At 39.1% G+C, this 24,816-nt stretch overlaps 2 protein-coding genes across 2 annotated transcripts in view; both read right to left on the bottom strand.

The window, feature by feature from the left end:
• Positions 1-20,319, bottom strand: part of slc16a4 (solute carrier family 16 member 4) — a 31,254-nt gene extending 10,935 nt beyond the window's left edge. Inside the window, exons 1-8 of the mRNA XM_032573144.1 lie at positions 19,890-20,319; positions 19,587-19,650; positions 17,692-17,822; positions 8,530-8,662; positions 7,908-8,040; positions 7,610-7,753; positions 7,317-7,478; positions 6,585-7,235 (exon numbers count right to left, since the gene is read on the bottom strand). Of these exons, the coding sequence (XP_032429035.1) occupies positions 6,585-7,235; positions 7,317-7,478; positions 7,610-7,753; positions 7,908-8,040; positions 8,530-8,646 (1,207 nt within the window). The 5' untranslated portion in view covers positions 8,647-8,662; positions 17,692-17,822; positions 19,587-19,650; positions 19,890-20,319. The remainder of the gene's footprint in view (positions 1-6,584; positions 7,236-7,316; positions 7,479-7,609; positions 7,754-7,907; positions 8,041-8,529; positions 8,663-17,691; positions 17,823-19,586; positions 19,651-19,889) is intronic.
• A 631-nt stretch (positions 20,320-20,950) lies between these two features.
• Positions 20,951-23,884, bottom strand: lamtor5 (late endosomal/lysosomal adaptor, MAPK and MTOR activator 5). Its single transcript, XM_032573155.1, has 4 exons — positions 23,741-23,884; positions 23,599-23,660; positions 22,104-22,221; positions 20,951-21,314 (listed from the first exon to the last, which is right to left on the bottom strand). The coding sequence occupies exons 1-4, from the start codon at positions 23,773-23,775 to the stop codon at positions 21,254-21,256; spliced, it is 276 nt and encodes a 91-aa protein (XP_032429046.1). The 5' UTR covers positions 23,776-23,884; the 3' UTR covers positions 20,951-21,253.
• Positions 23,885-24,816: the final 932 nt, after the last annotated feature.

Raw genomic sequence — 24,816 nt, forward strand, 5'->3', positions numbered from 1 at the left:
CCACGCCAACAACTTTACGCTGTTAGTCGTTGCCTAGCGACTCCAGTCGGCTCCAGTTTCGGAGGGGTGACGAGCACACTGACCCAGATGACAGCGGCCTCTCTTTCCCTTGGCCAAGTCGATGACAGCGCTGAGCTTGAATAAGAAGAACAGTGCGTTCTGGGGGTTTGCAGCTTTGTGGTGTGAGCGGCACCCGGTCTTCTTTTTCCTCTTTTATTACGGAGCAAGAGCAAGAGTAAAAAGAATCCATCTGTCCTGCTGAGCGCTGGAACAAAGCTTAGCAGTGTAAACCCAAGAAGCACTGAAGAAAACTCAATCACTGGAAAAGTTTTCACACCCCTCAAACTTTTTTGATTTCAACCAGAATCCTTATGGCGTTTTATGATATAGATCAATGCAAAGTAGCACAAGTAGAAGACAAAAAAATTAATTCACTCCATTACTAATAAAAGGTCACAAAGTGTGGCATGTGTTTATATTTAGACCCTGGTACCAATAAATAGTGTAACCAGTGCAACAAATTAACATCAGAAGCTGCCTTGTAAATAAATAGAGCTCACCAGTGTATAATTTAAAATCAGTATAAATCCAGTGGTTCTGTGAAGGCCTCAGCGGCCGAACTCTTTGAGAAATTGTTTAATCCATGTTTTGGCGTATAATCCTCTGTGGCACAACTGAAGACCTGCCATAAAATGTGGTCAACCATTGAAAGCATGGGTTGCTGGACCGCCCACAATGGGTAAAAATGTGCAGAGCCATTGTTTTTAAATATAGTTACAATAACAAATGCGGATTTTAGTTGTATATTTTTTCACTGAAAACTTCCCGCATTGAATTTTCACAACAAAATGGCACTAAAAGTATAAGAGACAGTATTTTATTTGACTTTATGTTGGAAACTAAGTACTTTTGTTTCCATTATGTCCTCACAAACAACAACATCCAGTAGAAAAAAAACTATATATATATATATATATATATATATATATATATATATATATAGTTTTTAGACCCTGGTACCAATAAATAGTGTACCAGGGTATATATATATGTATATATACAAAAAAAAAAAATTCCCTTCTCACCCACCGCGGGTGGTTCTTATCCTCTGGGCTCGGGTCCTCTACCAGAGGCCTGGGAGCTTGAGGGTTCTGCGCAGTATCTTGGCTGTGCCAAGGACTGCACATTTCTGGACTGAGATGTCTGATGTTGTTCCTGGGATCTGTTGTAGCCATTGGTCCAGTTTGGGGGTGACTGCCCCGAGGGCCCCGATGACCACAGGCACCACTGTGGTCTTCACCTTCCAGGCCCTCTCCAGTTCCTCCCTGAGGCCCTGGTATTTCTCTAGTTTCTCGTGCTCCTTTTTCCTGATGTTGCAGTCGCTTGGTATTGCTACATCTATCACAACGGCTTTCCTCTGTTGTTTATCCACTACGACAATGTCTGGTTGGTTCGCCATTACCATTTTGTCTGTCTGGATCTGGAAGTCCCACAGGATCTTAGCTCTGGCGTTCTCCGCCACCTTTGGGGGTGTTTCCCACTTTGATCTCTGGGTTTCCAGTCCATATTCTGCACAGATGTTTCTGTACACTATGCCTGCAACTTGGTTATGTCGTTCCATGTACGCTTTCCCTGCCAGTATCTTGCACCCTGCTGTTATGTGCTGGACTGTCTCAGGGGCCTCCTTGCACAACCTACACCTTGGGTCTTGTCTGGTGTGGTATATCTGGGCCTCTATTGCTCTGGTGTTTAGGGCCTGTTCCTGGGCGGCCAGGATGAGGGCCTCTGTGCTGTCCTTGAGTCCAGCTTTTTCCAGCCATTGGTAGGATTTACTGATATCAGCCACTTGGGTTATTTGCTGGTGGTACATCCCATGTAGGGGCTTGTCCTGCCATGATGGTATCTCTGGCACCTCAACCTCCGTTCCCTGCTGTCTGAGATATTCACTGAGCACATTGTCTGTTGAGGCTTTGTCCCTGATGTATTTATGGATCTTAGTTGTTTCGTCCTGGACTGTGGTTCTCACACTCACTAGTCCTCTGCCTCCTTCCTTGCGGCTCGTGTATAGTCTCAGGGTGCTGGATTTGGGATGGAATCCTCCATGCATTGTTAGTAGTTTTCTATCAGTGGCTTTTATCTCCTCCTTTGGCCAGCTAATTATTCCAGCAGGGTATCTGATTACTGGCAGGGCATAGCTGTTTATTGCGCGGATTTTGTTCTTGCCATTGAGCTGGCTTCTCAGGACTTGCCTTATTCGCTGGAGGTATTTAGCTGTGGCTCCTTTCCTTGTGACCTCATCGAGGTTGCCATTTGCTTGTGGTATACCTAGGTACTTGTAACTGTCCTCTATGTCTGCTATTGTTCCTTCTGGGAGTGAGACCCCTTCTGTGCGGATGACCTTCCCCCTCTTTGTGATCAGCCGACCACACTTCTCTAGTCCGAATGACATCCCAATGTCCGTGCTGTAGATCCTGGTGGTGTGGATCAGTGAGTCGATGTCTCGCTCACTCTTGGCATACAGCTTGATGTCATCCATGTAGAGAAGGTGGCTGATGTTGGCCCCATTTTTGAGTCGGTATCCGTAGCCAGTCTTGTTGATAATTTGGCTGAGGGGGTTCAGGCCTATGCAGAACAGTAGCGGGGACAGAGCATCTCCTTGGTATATGCCACATTTGATGGACACTTGTGCAAGTGGTTTGCAGTTGGCTTCAAGGGTGGTTTTCCACAGCTTCATCGAGTTTGCAATGAAGGCTCTCAGAGTCTCAGAGTTATACATCTCTAAGCATTCAATGATCCAAGTATGCGGCATTGAGTCATAGGCTTTCTTGTAATCAATCCAGTCAGGGAGGTTAACAACATGGTTATTACAACAGGGTAATAACCATGTTGTTATTACCCTGCCATTGAGAGTACACCGGTTAATCCTTCTGGATTCGTTCTCCCTTGTGTATCTCTTTAGGCGGCTGGCCAAGGCTTGGAGCCTCTGTTTGGCAGTTTCGAGTGCTTCAGGTATGGGCATCTGCCTGTACTTTCTGGGTACTGGTCTTTTCATTGTACCCTTGTGGAGCTCTGACAGTTGGCTCACTTCCCTCCTTGATGAGTTGTAGATCAGCTCATTGGTTTCTGTTATGATTCCCTACCAACAATCCCTACCATTGAGAATCATTCACATTCTCAATGATCTCTGATGATCTCTGATGATCATGATTTTCTCTCTCAGGTCAGCAGCCGTCTCGTTCAGCTCTGATTCGCTCAATGGGGCCGTGTATCCCCTGACTGGGTGGGGACTTGTAGTTAAGTCCCCACAGTTCTGACATCCAGGTTCCTCCTTTTTGCCGTAGCATTTGTGTTGTATCTCGTCAATCTCAAGTTGTGATAGCAGTTGCCGTTTGCGGATGTTGGAACACTGAGCTACTAGTTGTTTAGCGCTTAGTGTTGACTGGGGATGTCGAAGTAACCATTCCTTCACCAGTCTTTGCATGTAACCTCTCTGATTAGGGTTACTTGAGTAGTAGCATTCCAACAGATCCACATTTTCATCTCTCGCCCATTTCCGTCTTGTTCCAGTAGCCCATTTGTCATCAAGGTGCTCTGGTTCCCCAACACCTGACACAGACCTTGTTTGGCCGGGCGACGTCTGAGCCGGCATGTTATGCATTTTTGTGTCTCTCATGGTATGAGGTAGGCAGTAGCTTGAAGGGTCTTGCCTAAGGACCCAGACTGGATTCGAACCCTGCCCTCTCGGGTGTATATCGCCCTCTCGGGTGATATACTGATGCCTTATCTATTGAGCTATCCAGCCATATATATATATATATATATATATATATATATATATATATATGGTTAAAGACTAACCAGTTACCTGATGAAAACAAAAAATAAACATATATATATATATATATATATATATATATATATATATATATATATATATATATATATATAGCCTTGTTTTATGTTTTTCTTTATTTTGAAACCTAAAAATAAAAATGCAATATCATATTTCTGAAAAGGTTATGTAACATTTGTGGCTCAAAACAAGTTTGTTTTGCTGGACTGAGGGCGGAAATGGCTCTTTGGTTGGTAAAGGTTGCAAACTCCTCTCCTAAAGTGACAGTCCGAGCAAGGAGAGCATTAATCAGAGAAGTAGCTAAGGGGCCTGTGGTAACTCTAGAGCAGTGGTCCCCAACCACTGGTCCGCGGACCGGTACCGGTTCGCGGACCAACTACTTCCGGATCTTTTATTTTGAAAATCCTAAACCGGATTTTACCGGTTACGTCTTGCGCATCATAATGAAACAACATCGGAGTACTGCAGCGCACCACTCCCCCCCCCCCCAGCAAAATTGGAAAGGGCTGACCGGTCCGAGCGACTAAAAGGTAAAACAAAACGTGGCTCCCTTAAAAGAGAGTACTTAAATAAGACAGTACTGAACTGCTTCTCTGAAAGGCACCTCGGCTCAGTTAATACTGGATCTGAAAGCTTGCAGACAACTATCAGTGATTACATTATGAAACATAAGTGCTTAAATGAGCAACCTTCAGGCATTTCAATTATTCACAGAGCCTGACAAAGCACTAACAGAATTACATGTCCATGTGGTTGGTGGACAAATGTTAATACCATTTTCTGGTCATATGGAGGGGCCTCGTCAGTTGTATACTGCTAAACCCACCCGTCCTGGCCAGTGGACCAAAGTTCAGCTTTTATGTAAGCACATTCATTACATAAGACTGCAGAGTCTGAGTAGCTCACAAATAATTAATGCCTAAAAGTTGACTGAGCACTTCTTTTGCATAGCTTAGAAGATCCAGACTGGAAAAAAGAGATGGACTGCCCGCTGCACAGTCCCTGCGAAAATAAAAACATGAGATCTGCAAAATACAAAGACATGCAAGCTGAAGCCTGTCAGAAGCGGATCCTGTCAGATCAGTGGCTCTAAGTTTTGCAAAAGCATTAATGATCTATAAAACCTGCTAGTTATGTATTTTATTGTATGTTAAAGACTAACCAGTTACCTGATGAAAACAAAAAATAAACAAACACTTATAAGGGCAGCAGACAGATTTTACAAATTTAAACTCCTGTGAAAAGTACAAGTGTCCCGTGTAAGTATCCCTAAAGAAGAATACAACTAAACTCAACACATAATTTCGTATATTTTTTTTAATTTACCTGTTGAGTAAAATTACGTTCATAGTTTAAATGCAAAAAGATGTTTCCAGTAAAAACTGATCGTTTTTTTAATTTGGCATGAATGAGGCAATTTAAACGTATTGGTGGCTTTTTTCAAGGAACCTCTTGTTTCCAGTTCTTACATCATCTGTTGGCTCAAGTTCAGGACTCATTCTAAGCTAATTCCAAAGATCTAATCTCAGTGCTGTTCTTTGGTGGAGGAAGATGTTTGATTCTGATATTGCTGAACCACCCACCCTCTACTTAGTTTTAAATTAAAGACAAAACTCCTGATATGTTCACTTAAGTTAACTAATGGCCACTCAGAATAAATCTCTCCATCACTGAGGGCCTTCTGGCCTCTATGAAGCAAAACAAGCTTGAATGTTTCAAACATACGGTTCTTATTCAGGGATTTACATTTACTTCTTACCTAAAGGGGCACTATTATGCATTGTCCAGGCACATAGTGCCATTTTATAGCACGATCAAGTAACTATGTTACCTTCAGTGTTGTATATATCAAACATGACATAAGAAATTTGGCTGCACAATTTAATGCCTTGAAATTGGCCTTTGTCTCTTTAAGAAGCTACTACTGTTTCCAACACGTGTTATCAGCATGTTATCCCAACAGTGCTTTCCATTATACTGTTTACAACCATTCTTAAGAGAGTTGGGCTGAGAAGTAGTTTATATAACACATAGTTCCCCGTGTTGTTTGATAATTGCTGCTGCTGCTAGTCTGCAGGAGCTGTGCGTGGGCGGGTGGTGGGAGACGACAGGTGCTCTGTGAGGTGGAAGCTCAGCTGGTGGCTGCTGCTCCAAGGACTAACTTTGTGGGAGCAAGCGTTTAGGCACCCCGAAGAGTTGCCATGGGAGATTCAAGGATTTCTTTAATACCCCCTCTTTAAACTAAAAGGATCTGTGGTGTTGTCATTCACCAAACATGATCAAATTCTGCTCCAGCAGTCCTCGTCCACATGCTATTTAACAATCTGAGCAAGGTTCTCTCTAGCAGCAGTTGTTTTCTATTTGCAGTCATGCATAATCATTGTTGCTCAGTGATTTTCTGATGTCGGACTCATTAACAAAAGTCAATGCAAAAGCCGTCTTTATCTGTGTAAAAGAAACTCTAGAATTTTCTCTGAACTCACAGGTTATTAAGTCGCTTTCTTTTACAAGCTTTTACAACAGTACCAAATTAAACAGAAAATGGTATTTGAAAGTGCTGGAAATATTTGTTTGGCACAATTCCTATGCTAAATGAAGATTCATGTATGCTGAAAGTTGCATTTAAAAAAAAAATAAAGGTAAATAAGTTCTCTTGTACAAATAACAAAACTTTTGTTATGATTTTCAGAAGTGAATGCCTATTAAGTCAATTGACTAATGCTAGCCTCACCTGCTACAGAGATGATGAAAGAAGCATCCATGGCATCAATCCCCAGGTTCCTGGCCCTGGCAGACAGGTGGAAGTACGGGATGAAGTAGGCCAGTTGACTGAACACCAAGGACCAAGTGTAGATGCAAAAGAATGGGTCCTTCAGCAAAGTGAAGTCCAATAATTTGGGTTTAACGACGGCCACTGCAGTCGGCACACCGGTGTGTAGGGGAACTCCAACAGTGGTGGAGCCATTCATGGTACCATTCATCTCCGCTGGGCTGTCTGGACTTGCAGGCTTACACTGACCTAAGTCATGTTGGGGCTCATGGCCATTTATGTTATTGAGGACCAGTCGAGTCAATTCAGAGTTCAATAACTGGCTCTCTTGTCCATGAATGGATTGTTCTTTTAAGTTTTCATTGTCCCTGTGAGGTATAGGAGAGGACTGGAGAGAATCAGACTTGGAGACACCATTGGATAGAGGAGAAGAGCTGCTCAAGCAGCTTTTAGGATATTCCTTCTCTGCAGAGCTCTTAAGGGAAATAGAAGGGCTCTTTTGGATAGGCAAAGATGTAGAGTTTGTTACAGGTGGCTTCACATTAATGGGTCTCAAAAGCATCCCAGAAGCCACCAGGTTCAGCATGAGGCCGCCGAGAATCAGCATTGCACCTACAGATGACAAACACGAAACGCGGCATAAGATTCATGACACACAAGAGCTCGTCCGAAAAGTTTTCCTTCCTATCCTACCTTGCCAAGCATACTGGTCCAAAAGCAGCTGGGTGAACGGGGCTAGGGCAAAGGTCAAACCCATTCCAGATCGACCAATCGCGTATGCGGTCGCCAGCCGTTTTCTGAAGTACAGCGCTGTGATTACTGAAAATGACTGGTATAGTAATGCAAAGCCCATTCCTGACAGGAGAAAAAAAATACATTAGTGGGATTCATCTCTGTTTCATTGTGAGAAACCTGATTTCTGAAAAGTAAAATGAAGTAGCCACCAACACTGAGCGACAACACCATTTATTTTCACTTGAACTCACCGACTATCACTCCCATGCTGATGTAGAGGTATATTACACTGCTGGCAAAGATGCTTATGATGAAGCCTCCGCTAACTAGCACTGCCCCAGCGATTGAGGTCACCCGCGGTCCCAGCTTGGCACAGGCCACCGAGGCAATGGGTGCTGCAGCACAAGATTTTAGATGGTTCTTTGGGCATATTTAATCACTTTCAGTTATTAAATACATATTTGCGTATGTATGAACATGTATATAGAAAGATTTGTGTTACTAATCAGAGGAAATAAGCTAACAGACAAATATCGTTGTCACTCCCACCTCCAGACAGACGTAAACTAGACATGATGGAACCTATCCAGCTGATGCTCTCTGCCGAACCACCAAACTCATCTTGGAATGCCACAAAGAAGATCCCAAAGCTTTTGAGGGTGCCCATCACAAGAACATTTACCTGCAAGTACATACAAATACCAATAAATAGAAATGTATTAAAATGAATACTTGCTTTTATTACGCACATAGTTCCTCTAAAAGACAGCTGTAATTAAAACGGAGGTAGATTCTAGAGCAACCTCCTTAATACAATCCACATTAAAAAGAAAGATACTTGCTTTAATATTTATTTACATAGCAAAAGATTTTATACAGAAGATGTTTCATATGGCATTAAGAACTAAATATACAAAAAATAGAGCCAACACAAGAAGAGCAGGTACCATCAGGTGTAGCATCGCAATAGACAATGTGAGGTGAAAAAAACCCAACAAATACAATGTGGTCAGATATTCATGTTGAGCTATTTATTTTGTTTAGATTGAAACAAAATAAGTCTTAAAGTAATCACAGACATTTTAGAAGCATTTGGGATTTTAGTGACAAATTGTGACATAAAATGTAAAACAAAAATTCAGAAAAAAGAAACTGGGTCAGTTCATCATACCAGGAAACAATGGAGCACCACCATCCAGCCCCAGCCTCCATCTGGAGGGTCAGCATACTGAATTTCTTTCTCCTTCTCCTTCTTTGTGGTCATGGCGTCTCTGCCGAACAGATTCATGGTGGCCTTTGTTTCACTGGAAGCAAACAGAAAAATAAGCAAATGGATCTTGATTATTATGCAGCATTTTAAAGGTATGTACACAATATATTTCTTCACCTTCACCAATTTATAACATATGATATAACAATAAGATTGTTGAGCTGTCATATTCCAAAAATGTGAGCTCTACAGCAGCAGGAATAAGTTGTTTTGCAACACAATGTTTGCATTCAAAGTGATTTTACAGATAACATTTTGTATTACACTAATAATAATTATTTTATAACAACAAATTCACTCAACTTGAAACCCTCAACTTGCACTGGCAAAGTATATCGTTCACCCCGTGACACGTCACAGCTCATATAAACCAGAAGTGTTTTTAACATGTGACTCACAAAAAAAGATAGGAAAATCAAAATGACACAGAAAAGTCTTTTTTAGACTCAGCTCATCAAAATGAGCTGAACATTTTTTATGTTCTTGATCATTTGTGTTTGTTTTAAGCTTTTATAACTTAATCAACCAAAGTTTTTAAAAAGGTGCACGAAAATAGCAATCTAACCCTTTTTTGAACAAAGAATACATATAAAAATAATCAGCAGAGTATTGAATGTTTTTCACTTTTTAAAATCTCCAGTGACATTTTCCAAATTCTATCCAAAGCATTAAAAACAAAAGTTGCAAAAACCCCAGCTACTAATGTATAAATCCTGACAGTGACAGTGCAAGCCAGGCTAGTGACTTTTCCCCTCCGCCTGTCTGAATGTCTGAGCAGCCTTCATATTATATGAGTCTGTGTCTCAGCAGGAGCAAATATTTAATTATGTATACTCCGGGGCTGACTGACTGCATGAGCAGCATGCTCGCTGCACGTGGAGCAGATGATACTTTAACTTTCTGTTTTTTGGGGGGTTTTTTCAATTCTGCCTAAAGATATAAATTATTTAAGGAAGACAAGGTAATGATTGATCTAGATATACCAGAAACTTTGTCCCATATGAATCAACAAAGAATTGGCTCTGTAACAGAATTTCTCCACTCTTTCACATCAAACGATCTAAAAAGCAAATCAGTAAAAGAGGTTAGGCATCAGTTTGTGTTGTTCTTTAGTGTCCTGCAGGCCAAGTCAGAAAAGGCAGTAGAAATGTTGCTCTATTGGCATTTACAGTGGTTAAGTTCATGGACACTTTGTGACCCCAAACACCCTTCATTTGGCTGCAGTTCTCCAAAAGTTAACTTTGGAGATTTTTCTCTCTCTATGACTCTCCTCCTTGCTGTCTGTGGTGGTAGGAAAAACTTTGTCCAGCCTCATCTATCACAGTTACACTTGCCTTAAAGAATTGGATTACTGCTCTGACTATAGATAGGAGCAAGTTTTTCAATCAGCAGCTCTTCTTGAGGCCATTTTCTGACTTTGAAAGATCCACACACATCCTCTTTTCTCAAATGCCAAGTTCTTATCTGTCCCATTCTTCACAGATGCTGACAGACTCAGAACTCCTTGTTACATTAATTTCACCCACAGAGAAACAATAATGCAATAAAACAAAAAGTAATATTAATAATAATAATAAAAACATTGTGGGACTCTTAATCCCTTCACATTTTTATCATTTTATTTGTTTTTGTATTTTTTTACATCTTTATCGATGGTGGAGTTGATATGAATTAAAACTAAGGTTATATGTCTTGTGGAAAACATTTAACTGCAATGCTGTTGCTGAATATTCACATGCGATACTGAATGAAACTAATCCACAATTTCCTGACTCTTTCCTTTCTTTTATCATCCCACCATTTTCTATAAACTTTGCATATCAACTTCTAAAATACACACCAACCTTTTCAAGAAATAAGACCATTATCAAAAAGTTATTTTATTTCAGTAATTAAATTCACTATGTGAAACACTTAATACAGATTAATCACACGCAGTCTGTTTTTAAGTCTTTATTTCTGTTAGTTATGATGATTTTCACTTAAGACTAAAGCACTAAGAGTACAATATTATATTTGATCAATAAAGATTTTTATACAGAAATGAACTTAATGAAAAGCATGTTTAATACCCAATTAAAAGGTTACTGCTTTCTAACTCATCACAATGCAGATTCTAATGTATTGAATATGATAGTAGATGGTGTGTGTCAACAATAGTTAAGACACACAACACACTATGACTATATGAATCCAAAACGTAATTATGATAGTGCTAACAATGTTGTGATTGTAATTCAAAATGTTGTGCAATGCTAAGATATTTAAAGAATATTCTATAGCTATATAATTAATCTGTTAAGAGTATATTTTTGGTTCAAAATATGTGCTCAGTTGTTGGATGATGCCTCCGTAATGAAAGATTGAAAGTTTGTGGTTTAAAGCCTTAGAGCAAAACAATGATCCCAAACTTTGGTCCTGATTACCTTATTTCTATATGACAGAGAAGAAAAACTTCTTCTTAAATAAGATGTGAATATAATAAAAGCACTGTCGTTTATAAGATCAGGATGGATGAAACACTGCATAAAGCTTTGCAAAACCCATAAGCTCTTAAATGTGCACACTTTGCCATGAAACTGCATCAGCAAGAAATAGATATCCCTATTGGGATTTTCAGATTGGACAGTCATTGTATTCTTGAGAGTATCCATGACTTAGCAAAAGTTGTCTTCTATCCCAAGTTATATGTTTCTGCAGAGGATGCACAGACACAAGCTGTGTTTCTAACTGTACTGTAGTCTGACTACCAACAGTCCATGGTTGACCTTGGACTGCTTTGATCATTTCTCTGAATATTCTTTCCCAGAATCCCTCTCCCGGGACTTAGAGAGATCTTTAACAAGCCTTACTAAAACAACAGAAACCATGTTTTGCATAATAATTGATCAATGTTAACCACACAGGGCGTACTCTGCCTCTCAGCCAATGGCAGCTGGAGGAGCCCTTGATCGATCTGATAGGTGGACGGATGCCAAACACATAAAACAAAAATAGAAAATTGTTTCTGCCAAACACAGCTCCACCAAACTAGCAGCAGCAGCAATTAGCAAACACCTGCTGAACTTCTACCACCAACCACTCATAAGAATGGTTGTAAACAGCATAATGAGAAACATTGTCGTGATGACGTAAGAAAGTGGAGCGTCAGAAAGAGAAAGAGCTTCTTAAAGAGACAGAGGCCCAATTTCAAGAAGTCAAATTGCAAAGTCAAATTTCTTTTAAGTTATGTTTGATACAGCATTTTTATAACTGAAGGTAACTACTTAATTGTGCAGATACATAACACTGCCCCTTTAAACACTAGTTATTCTTACTGAGAATAACAGAAAAATGGAAGAAACAGAATAAAACAGAGCAAACCATTACAACCACAGTGAAATACTCACAGACTAAACTGGAACAAAACTGCAAGAAGTGCCTTGTAAGTAAAAAGAAGCAACGATGAATTACTTTTTAGGTTACAAATCTCTATTAGTATTAATTTAGTAAAATCAATGGTTGCATATTGTTGACATTATCATCTACAGAAAGACGTTTTGAAGTTTTTTTCTGTAAATTGGCACACATGGGGGAATTGTTTGATTGCATATTCTTGTTTTTTTATAGACTAAGAATAAAACTATACTTTGAAACAACAACAGAGTTGGCTGATGCTTTCCTCCAAATTTGTGTATTTAGCACTTCCAGTTTGCAGAAAATCTATTTGCATATATAAACTCTTTTGCAAGCCACCTCTTGGTATATTGTGGGGATTCGTGGTTATGTAATAAAGCCAGCCCCCGAATTTCAAGCCTACTTGCCAATTCGGAATTGGGACACAATGCAAGGTCAACTTTGATGCCCCGTTTCTCCGTTGCTTCACAAACCAAACCAAGACCGAGAAAAAACTTTTCAGGCCCGAGTTTTTTGTGCCTTATGAAACTTTTTAAATCAATCCATCTCTTGGCAGATGAGAGATGGACCATCACTGGATTTTCCTCAAACCTTCATTCATTATGAACACAACAAAACATTCATCTATCAGATATAAAAGTCTAGGGCATGGCTGTTTGTATGACTCTGTGTTGACCTGGCAACCTGCCTCTCCGTCAAAGACCAGCCTCCCGGCGATGCGGCGCAGACATGTGGATATAGACAATGGATGAATGGATGAAATATTTTTTTCATGACTCGTTGACGTATTAGCTTCATAAGCCAGCGGTGTGCTGTGCCCTTTAGGGTTTCTTCATTGCACCAAAAATATTACACAATTTTGCTGTCACACATGTAGAATTTACGATTACTCTGCTCAGTTTTTATGCATGCACACATTTCTTCAGGGTTGAATGTAGGGCAGCTCATTCAAGCAGAAAAAAAATATTGCCCATTTAAAATCATCCAGTCATCCAAAATTCTTGCACAAGACAATTATAGATGATGAAGTTACCTATAAATTATGTGTACAGTCAGTTTTTTAAGGCATCACTCTCGTTGCATAATTACATGATGCTTCGTCCTCAAAATTCATCCATTAGTAGGTTTTCCAAAAGCTTATAGTTAATATTTGATCTTATGTCACTTTGCCTTATTCAGTAGGTACAGCAGGACGATTCTGGCTAGTCTATTTTTACAGCAAGCCATCACAACCTCAGGTTTATTTTCCTCTGAAGGGCTCCATGTGCCTCTCTGACCAGAACAAACTTGGTTTATTATGAGGTTTTCCACATCTGGAATCCACAATAGCTGATGACTATGATGCAAATGTGCTAAATCAGCACATTTGCATCAGCACACACATGTTGGATCATCTTTGGACTGTGATGCTGGCAGACTGTCGAGTCCAGCTCCACATTAAGACCTCTAAAGGAGAATGTGACGAAAAGGGAACAAAGTCCATGAGCTTGTCAACAAGGTGTGACAGTGAACTAAAGGGTCGTAGAGGGAAAACATATTTAAGGCTGAATTGATTTGAAATTGAAATTAAAAAATTAAAAGCAGCCGTGTCCAGGAGGAAGTAGGGTTAGAAAATAAATTAATAAAAATATATATAGCAATAAACACATAACCAATATACGTCCAATAGCATATTCAATAATTTCACTTAACTCCGATCCAGAATTGCAAAGCATTCTGGGGGATGTAGGCAGAGGAAAGGCGTTAGCCGCTCAGCTCACAGCTGGCTAAGGTGGGTGGCATCAACTAACTCACTCACTCTTTGGTTACCTAGCAACAACTTGTTGAGCAACTTGTGCAACAGCCAATTTATCAGTGTCCCGTTTTGGTGAGCCTATGTGAAATGTAGCCTCAGTTTCCAGTTCTCACCCGACAACAGCACTACTCTGTGTGATTTTCTCCTACCACAGCCTATCTGCTTCAAGGTGTGACGTGTTGTGGGTTCAGATTATATTCTCAGCTAATCTCGGTTACAGCAACTGGTAATTTGAGCAACTGATGCCTTTCTTTCATTTAAAAGCAGTCTGTTCATTTCCCTCTGACCTCCAACATCAACTAAGCAGTTTGTTGTGCCTCCAGCCATGAAGGCCTGAACTACTGGGAACAAAGAGACTGGTTTAAACCCCGTTAATCCTAGAATGAACTGTATTAGCCCACTTTTAGTTCCAGGGGGAGGAAGAGGAAGAGCTTCAGGAAAGGAAACTCTTTCCTGATGATGTCATACGGAGTATTTAACTCTAGTAGGATGTAGACAAAGATTGTTCCAAGTAACCCAGGATCCTAAGTAACATCAGATTACTGTTTGTGTACCCAGTGTTTGCATTCTGGCCAGTAAAACAAGTCTGCAGCCGTGTCTTTACTCCATCCCTGGAGCTGAGTGGAGGAACCTCAGTAAGAGCTACCGTGTCGATGCTCCTCCAGCTGCTAGCAGAGGAGGTCCAGAGTCTGTAGTTTTCCTGAACAACGCTAGTAATTTTGGTCAATTGACCAAAAGGTTATTGATTTCTAATTCAGAAAATCATTTAATAAAACTTTATTTACAAATAATGAATTATCTTCACTTCTGCTTAGCATTGTGAACTGGTTGTTTGAACACATACCAACTGCTGTAATTTAATCCTAAAAGTAGTTTTAGTTAGCGTAGAGCAAATTTAGTATTATTTCCATAGGTCTTTTAACATAGAGAGAGACAGACAGACCGACCGACCACCAAAAGTGGGTGTTGGTGACTGCTGACTGCAAACATTGACATAGTGTATGTCACCTGCAAGCTAGAGAAATTGATTTAGTTTATCATCATCTACAGACTGCAGACATCTCACTAATCAAGAGAAGATACAGGTGGTATTGCCAAAGGTTTTGGCTCTAGCCCAACATGAGTCATGGAGCCACAAAGCTGAAAGTCAAAGTTTCAACATCAACATAAAAAGTCCTGAGTGCTAAACTGATTTCACAGTCTGACAAAAAAAAGTTGTGCTCCACTGCAGTGACAGAGACACTCAGAGGAACTGAAGGGGTTAAATATTCCCTAAATGTTAACATTATATTTAGTAGTTTATTTTCTTGTCTTTGACACTTAGATGTAGAAAAGACAAGCATACAGTAAAAAAGGCCACCTTACGCTTCAAAACTGTCGACACAACTAAGACTTAAACTGTCATGACGAAACACAGATTTATTTTCTATTTAGCTCATTTTTGTAAAAGATCAAATAAAAGTCCTTACTCCGAGCTGAGGATTTGGTGTTTGTAATGATCAGAAGTGAAGAGTTTCACATCCTAGACCTGAAGCTGCTCAGAGGCTAAAGTTCCTCCAAGCTGATGTGCAGGACGGATCAATATTTTACCTTTAGTTATAGTAACTGCTGCACAAGTCGTAAAAGCTAAGCACTTTAAGCTGTGGGGTCGTGTGCTTTTGACAGTTGGATTTTCTTTAAGTCTCATGTAGACGAAATCTGAAATTATAGTGCTGTAAAAAGAGTATTTACCACCTCAACTATTTCTTCTACTTTTTGTCACACTTAATGTTTAACATCAAACAAGTTTACATGTTAGAATGAGTTAACCAGAATAAACCTACGCATGTATAAGGTGATTATTTCATATGTATCTTTCCAGTGTATAAACCCATTTATCTTTATAGGGTCATGGAGGTGAAGCAGGGGGTGGAGAGGTGGGGATTATATCTCCAGCAGTCATTGGGTGAGAGGCGGGACAGGTCACCAGTCCATCGCAGTGCAATATAGAGACACACATGACAAACAACCGTGCACTCACATTCACACCTAAGGACAACTTAGAGGAGAACAGTTCACCTAACGGTCATGTTTTTGGCCTGAAGGAAGTCGGAGTACCCGGAGAGAACCCACTCATGCATAGGGAGAACATGCACCCAAGCAGAACGACCCCAGATGGAGATTTAAACCTGAGGTCTTCTTTCTGCAAGACAACAGTGCTATCCACAGCTCCTGCATGCTCACAGTCCGCTCACGGTCCCACATTCCCACCCATGTTCCTGTCCATATTCATATCCACATAATGAGGAACAAACTTCCAATGGAGACACACCCAACTTGGCTTGAACAGAACCAGACATTAACTGGCTACAGAAACTTGACAATGGCTAGAGAAGGGGCTTTTGTGACCTAATCAAGGAGGCCACAAAAGAACCTGAAACTACAACCAAAGCCTGTCTAAGTTGAAGTCAATGGTAATGTTTCAGCAATAAGATAGAAACTGACATAAATGAGAGAGATCCATTCACCTCAACAGGCCTTTAAAGCTGAAAACCTGCATAATGGGTAAATAAAACAACTCTACGATGAGGAGTGGGTCAAAATGCCTCCACAGTTATTTCAAAGATGAATTGCAGTTATTATAAATGACATATGTTTGATATGCCTGGCTGCTACTGCCTCTAATACAGCCACAACCAGTAGATGGAAACAATTATTTTACATTCAGTAGGAGAGACTGATTACATAGCTTTCTTCCTTATTAAATGAAGACATGATGATTTAAATTTTGGTTGATAATCTGAAACATTTAAATTTTAGCAACAAACAGAGGAAATCAGTAAAACATCAAATGTTTTTTTTTAGCACTGTGGATTATAATTATGCAAAAACATAAATTTCAACACGAATTGAAACTTTTAAAAGCCCCTGTCCTTTGTAAAGTTTTAAAGCACAAAGTGTTATTCTTGTGGGAAATGACCTTCACTAACCCAACAAGTCAAGACAAACTCTTTGTTTTATGAACATACTAATGAGTGCATTTGTCACTTTTTACAGCCAACAACTATAATAAATTGAGGGTAAATTAAATTGTCACTAGGGGAGAAAAATCCCTCACACTTATTTTTTAAGTTACAACTATAACAGCATATCCTGTGATATTCAGACAGGGGTGGCCCGATTCATCTTCACAATAAAAATCCTAATAAATTTGAACTTATGATCTTTTAATTGAAAAATTGTTCTACAGGGTGGCATATTTTTACAAACCTCACCAATATTTGGGGAAATTTCACATTTCTTGGTAGCCACCAAAAAAGTTCTGGCATAATTTTGTCAGGATTTCTAAACACTTTTTGTGTCAAAATTGTTCAAACTCATTCCACATATTTGACTTTAAAAGAAAGTCCTCACTTTCCATAAAACAGTTGCGGTGTTTGGGTTACCCTTCTTTTTCCATTCGAAAACTAGTTTTGCTGTGTATTTGGGAAAACCCTAAGTGTCAGACAAATAAATAAATAAATACAAAAAAGCTGAATGATTTAATCGCCCATCTATTAGGGGAATCTTTTATCTTCACTCTGTAAAGGAGGAACCGGACCAACAAGTCTTTCTTCCTGCTCAGCCATATCAAAGCAGTATCAAAGTTCAGTGTTGTAGCTTTAGTCGTTACAATTGACCACTCTCATCCCATCAGCTTGAACTGGAAATACCCGATACTCACTGATCACACAGTACAGTACAATCAACGCTCCAAAGGGAAACATGAGATAAATGAATGATCACATCAAAATTGACACCACAAACCACCGTAGCTTGCTTTTCAGCTATTCTACTTCTCGTTCTATCACAAAAAATACTCGGAATAGCATTTAGCTTGTTTTTGGGAATACCTGTAATGCTGTCTTGGAGCCGTCCCTGAAGGCACTGCAGGTGAAGAAAGGACTCAGAAGTCCTATAGCCTCATTCTAAGGATTGGTGAAGAGCACTTGGAACTACGGATGCAACCAGTTCAGCTTCAAACCTGAAAGAAAAATTATGCAACAATGAGAACCAGTACAGACTGTAACTCTTTCCGGACTAAAATATGTCAAAGTATAATCTTTCAGCAAAAAAAATGTGCCTAATTACAATAATTTACAATTTAACAAGATGGGAAATATCTTGTTTATATAGGATCAGGTTGGTGTGGAAGCATTTCACTGCATTTAAGACATGAGTAGTTACTTTGTAAATGTTTTTCGTATTCATTCAGCTATCTTTACTTTATTTTAAAAGTTATTTAGTAAAAAATCTGAAGAAAAAAAAAGCTTTTCATGGCACTACATCAAATTAACCGCTTATAAACATAACCTTTGCCGCCTGCAGGGATATGTGGCTCCAGTCCTAAGACAATACTTATAGGGAATAATTTAAAAAAATATCTCTTTGGTCTGGAAGAGAAAAGGGCATCAAGGATGAATTTAATAACCTTCACTGACATTAAATGATTGATAATAAACATTCTTTCCATGTTCAGACAAGCCTTCTCCAGGTTTTGCAAGTGTTCCAACTGCAAAACATCACCACACCTGCAATATAAAAGCCGCCATACAAGCAAAGAGAAGTTGGGATAAACATGTTTGGTCCCTGCTTCAACCGTAACAACCCAACTCACCGGGTTCAATGGGTTTAATGTTTTCAAATGTTTTTGTCTTGCTAATTTACATTTCTCATTATCTCAATGTGAAAGATCTATGCAGGCAAAAAAAAAAGAAAAAAGAAAGCACTCAGAGACTGAGAAGGAAAGTCAGCAATCAGATTGATAACATTTTTGCCGATAGCTGCTTCTGAACCGGCATGTCCTCAAGCAAGGAGCTGCAAACCCGACGGCATAACTCGAATTTTGAAAAGGCGTCATTCCTTAAATAGGAAGTTCTGAAAGGGCTTAGAGCTAAGGCAGGGAAAGCAGCTTCTCCAATTCAATCCAATTCAATTTATTTATATGGAGTTAATTCATAACACGTCTTCTCAAGGTGCTTTGGAACAAAAGTCATTTCAATTCAATTATACATACATTCCAATTGATCTACTTATTTTCTGACAGAGTAACGTGTTCAAGAAAGTAGGTCAAGAAACAGGACTCCCTCCACAACAGTTGCACATGTTACTCTGACACTGCATAAACACTCAGTGTATAGTACTGGATTACATTAGACAGAAGTATCCATGCATCTCATTATCAAATGAAAATCAATTATATAATGTATCTACGGGAGATTGGCTTTGGTAATCTCCTCCTGCGACATTGCTGCTGTCAAATGAATCCAAAGATCTCCAGCTGAACTTGCAGTCTGAACATGTTTGCTTACATACTTATGACTAGAGCTGAAGCAGCATGACGCTCCAGATCCAGTGCATATTTATATTAAAAAGTGGCATCATACTTATTTACTCATAGTAGTGGATCCGGTCATGTTCAAACCTGACAGTAACCTACTTTTGAGCAGATTACTTAATGCCTTAACTGTTTCATGATCTTACTTTTTTTTTTATTAACGATTTGTTGTCTCTCAATGAGTTGTTTTTAATGTAGCCATTTTCTCTGCTTTTAGTCCTTCGGCTGCGAGTTTGACAACTGCTGTAGTTTGGAGCCGAGACCCCGAAAACCTATGGATCAGATTGTGTAGTGAATAAAAGGTGTTTAGCTGTAAGCTGCAGGCTTAGTCTCTTAGGAGCAAAGCACAAAACCGCATTATTATGGGGTGGAGAGAAAGAGAGAGAGAGAGAGAGAACAGAGTGGTCTTACCGTGCGCAGCTGCGGGTCGGTTATCTTTAACATTGCGCCCCTTACTCACTTCTGAAAGAATAAACTTAAAAAGGGAGAAAAAAAACAGAGAGACACTTTAAATAAATAAAAAAATCGCAATGTCATTCGGTAACAAGAGCCAAAACTCAGCGCAGACTTCAATGTGGGTGAAAAGTTTTGAGCACATAAATTACTGGAGGGTCACAGAGGATGACAGGTCGGGGCAGTAAAAGCATGACTAAAATGTTGCTGTCAGTTATAAGACCTCTGGATAATGTTCCTATAATAAGGAGCAACACATACCTGTAAATTTCCCTCTCCTGTCGCCGCCGACTCGCCTCAGACCCTATTTTCCCCACACTTAGATTGATTTGACGGGCTGCGTGAGAGGGATTTCTCGCGTGTCTGGAGATGCAATGCGCGCTCCCGGTGCGGGACTGTGGCACAAACTGCTCCGGGACGCTCTGCTCTGCTGCGAGGAGGAGGAGGATGGCCGTGCCATAACTTTCGCCTCTACGCGCCGGAGCAGCAACTCCTCATCTCTCACCGCAGCCTCAGCATCGCTGGCCGTGCAGAGGAGCAGAGAGAGAGAGAGAAAGAGAGAGAGGGGTAGGTGGGGAGAGGAGCCCTCATCGATGGGACAGCCACGTGATTGGGACGTCGCAGTGAGCCCCCCCTTGTTTCTGGGTGGGTGCAACTATGCGTATCAAAATCCTGCGTACCAACACACAGTTCGCTCAGGTGCGACACCAAAAGACGTCTCGCAAAAGTATTCATTCCCTTTAGACTCTCCTCCATTTTTTCCCCAAATAAACACCACAAACTTTTAGTGTATTTTTATTAAACCCCGAAATACTGTGTCTCTAAATAAAATCCTACAGCAGAATGCAGAAGGAACACAGCAGACAGGTCAGGGATAAACTTATTGACATGGTTCAAAGGTTTCAAAACTATATTTCCAAACTCTGAACGTCTATGTCAGTCTCTATGCAAACCTGGCAGACACACAACTCAAGAGACTTGCACCTGTAATTGAAATATATTTCACCAAAATACAGTATATTTACACTTTTCACAATTTTATTTTGTAAGTCATGTAGCATTTGTTTCCCCTTTCTCAATTACGTATTATTTTGTGTTTGCCTGTGGCATAAAATCCAAATAAAACCCACTGAAACTTGTGAGCAAACTGTAAATTCTTTTTGCAAAACGCTGCAGGTCCCAAAATATTCTCCGCCCAGCTTATTAAAATGTTTGTGCCGCTCGCTTTTGTTGAGTTGTGCAAATAGAGCTGGTGTCAGTCGATAATTACCATCTGTCAAACCAGTTCTGCATGAGAGGAAAACGTACTGCAAGAGGACAGCTGAAAGTCAAGTTAAAGTTTATTTAGAGCTGTTTATGTCGAATTTTAACACGCAAAAAAAAACAAGACAAACCCAAGTAGTTTACAGAAACTTGTATGTAACAAACAAGCTGCTCTGTTACATGATACCAATAACATTAGCATCAACATAACAAGCACAACTGTTTAGGTCTAAAAATGCAGATTCCAAAAACTTAGCAAATGAATGCAGAAGCTACAGTTTACTGTTTCTCAGATTTGTACTGCATAAATTTAGTCTCTGTTCATTTCGTTACAATAAAACTGCTAAGGAGTCCTGCTGTCTTCAGGATGCGATCTTGTGGACTGCTATTGTGATGCTTCCATGACTCCGCACCAAAATGTTCCTACAAAACAATCAAAGAGTCAGTGACAAAAACACATGCTGATCAAGTCTGTACAATATTAGGAAAATATGTGATATGCAATAATATTGCAACTACAGTATATGACTTGCAGTAAATAAAACATATATTTAAAACATGTCGATGTTTTTCTGATTTGGGTATTAAAATGTTTGCACTGCAATAAAAATTCGCAAATGTTAAGCTTCAAATGTACTGCAGTTAAACAAAGTTTTAAAAAAAATTATTTTATAATAAAATTTAAAAAAAATATTCTAATGAAGAAACTCAAACATTTCTACAAAACCACAAAAAGAAATATTGATCTAGATTGTATAAATTTTCCTATTCAAGGAGAATAAACCTTGATTTTAAAAATAAATGTCTGATTTATTTTTAAATCAAACATTTCACACTGTCAACCCAGCTATACATAGATGTTGGGTAAAGTTAAAGTAAATATGCACATGGCTGCAAGGTTTTAGGACATAAAGTACTTTCCACCGTTTAATTCAGAAACATTAGCTTTACATACACCAGCAGGTGGCAGCAGAGGCACTAAAATGCAAAACAACAAGAGACGAACAAATAGCCGCTCCAGCTCAGGCGCCACTGGACTGGAAAGCAACTGGATGGACCGTCACCCCCCACAAACCAGGAAACTTTCCTTTACCAAATTCCTCTTGACTTATTGATCTCCGCAAGCATTAACCAAATCCAGCACAGGCTTCCCCAAGACAGATTATAGATATAAAAATGTACAAGTCAAGCCGAAACAGTGTCCGTGCTCACCCCGAGTCAGACTCCAGGCAGACGGTCGGGGAGTCTGTCGGGTCTTTGGGGAGAGCCGCAGCTTGTTTGGCCAAAACCGACACAACACCACCGTGTTCGTCGGACAACGACCCACGACCTGGAAATAAAAACAGGACTTATTGAATAAAGAAACGTTGGCGAAGCTCATGAGCATTGCTGAGTACTTTGTCTCAGTAAAGTTAGCTCATCTCCGTTTTAGCTCCTGTTCATTTATAATTATCAGCAAGAAACAGATGTACAACTTGTGGCTACAGCTGCACCAATCACGTGTAAATCGAAATTGTCCGATATTCCCTTGATCAAATCGGCTCTTAGCAAGTTGGAGACAATTTTAAATGAAAAAAGAAATACTGCTAATGGAATTACACCATTATTTACTATCAAATTTCTGAATTTTTCAGTGCTGTAAATCAATTTTTATCTTTTTGATGAAAATTGATTTGATGCTCGAGTCTTGAGGGTTGCAGATGCCACCTTATTGCCTGCAGTATGTATTTTAATAAATGTTTTTCTGAATTAATCGTGATGTGTTGGTGCCAAACCCTGATAAAGGAAATGGATATATCAGTAGTTTAATAAGCATTTACTAATGTTGTTTAGATTAGTTCAGAGACGCTTGCAAACAACCTAAATACCAGAGTGAGAAAAAAATCTACATTATTTTTGTATGCTTTACTTACATTTACAGAAAAAAGTGCCACCTCTCTTTGGGAAAAAGTGGCAGAACGACTAGAACAATGGTGATGAATCACCTGCAAGTCCTCTGTCTAACAGACACGCACCACTCCACCATCTTGGACAAACAATAGCAAATGTACTCCCTCTTCCTCCCTGCAGTCCAAGTTTGGTGTAGCAACATACCAATTAGTTATAAAAAAAAAGCTAAAACAAATCTAATATGAAGATTTTAAATGTTAAAGTTCAACCACGACCACAGAAAAAGAGACTAACCAGCTGAGAGTTTCGTGCTATAATTGCAGCAACAAAACCGTTATTGTAAAAATAATTGCATAATCTTTAAAGTTTTGATGATACACTTAATAATGATTCTCTTTTGGTCTCTAAAACAGCCCTGATCAATAAAGACACAAACTATAAATAGACCAGGCCTCTGAAGGTCGTTGCTACTTCAAGTTCTCAGTTTTTGTAGTTCTAGAAATTAATGAAATTTCTGTTTATGTTTATAATACTGATTCATAACCAATGCCATCTAAAGGCACTTATTCAAATCAGGTACAATAATCAACACTTGATCCTTACTCACATAATCCACTCGTAATACCATAACTATAAGTTTAGAACCAAAAAACGTTTTGGATTTAAAACTTTCCAACTTGTTGTGAGTTTTATCACTTATGACCGCAAAAAATCAGTGACTTATTAATGAATCCAGAAGAGATTTATGAATCCCACATCAAGTTTTCAATTATTCCATAAATTTCATGAAAAAAATGAACCGTGAACAGACTCTTACAGCCCAGACTGTGTCCCTGCTGGTCTGTGCAGAGGACTCCGACCACAGCTGGATTCTTCATGCTAAAACACAAAAACACAAAGAGAAAAGTCAACATCGTTCTCAAAAACTGTGAAATAGAAACGAAGTTACCGAAACTCACGTGTCATCAAGATGTTGTTCAAGCGTCGACTCCATCGATAAACATCCGCGGATGACTGAAAAGTCAGTTTTCTGGATGAAAACCTCTTTTTGTTGCTGTCCTCTTCGTGAAACGTTTCCGGATAGAGTCAGCTGACTATCACTTGCGCTAAGAGTCCTTATGAGGACCAAAACGTACGAAGCGCGATTGCGTGGAGATACTAAAAAGTAAAAAATTAAGAAAAACAAAGAAATAAAATAAAATTGAACAAAAGTCTGGACGATTAGGAGAGGAGCGCTACGAAATATTATTAACAAACACCTGCTATTTATTTATTTATTTATTTATTTATTTATTTATTTATTTATTTATTTATTTATTTATTTATTTATTTATTTATTTATTTATTTATTTATTTTCATATGCCTGTTTGTTACTTATTTATGTATTTATTTGTTTGTTTATTTCTTTATTTACATTTAGTCATTTTGAACTGTCATCACTCTTAGGTTAATATATATATTAATATATATAAACATACAAATGTAGCCATATATGTAAGGTTATATTTATATTATTAATATTTTTTTTACCTCAGATGAAGTAGCTTGACAATGAATAAGCAATAAGTGAATAAGCAAAGTATATTCTATTCTATTCTATTCTATTCTATTCTATTCTAAGAGATAGATTCTATTCTATCTTTATTTGATTATATTAACACCGTGCCTTCTTATGTTCTTAGTGAAGTGCAGGTACCATTTACATTGAGAAAGAGGGGGAAAGTGCCTCACTTTGACTTAAATTGTGATTCGTGTCTGTGTCTGCTGCACTTCTTTGGTTAAAACATGTTAGTTCATTTAGTGACGTTACTCACAGTGGGTAGAAAGTCAATAAGTTTTACTTAAGTAAGGGTAGCAATACTTCATAGTAATATGAAGTCTCACACTCAAACATGTCACAGACATGACAGACATGTCACAGCAACAATATTATGGTATAGGATTTCAAAATTATTCCGCTAAAAATCACAGAGTTTCACAAATATTCAAAGCTTCAACTTGTCACAAAGGTCATAATCTCAGAATTTGTAAGGA

The sequence above is a fragment of the Xiphophorus hellerii genome, chromosome 1 (assembly GCF_003331165.1).
Source record: "Xiphophorus hellerii strain 12219 chromosome 1, Xiphophorus_hellerii-4.1, whole genome shotgun sequence".
Classification (NCBI taxonomy): Eukaryota; Metazoa; Chordata; class Actinopteri; order Cyprinodontiformes; family Poeciliidae; genus Xiphophorus; species Xiphophorus hellerii.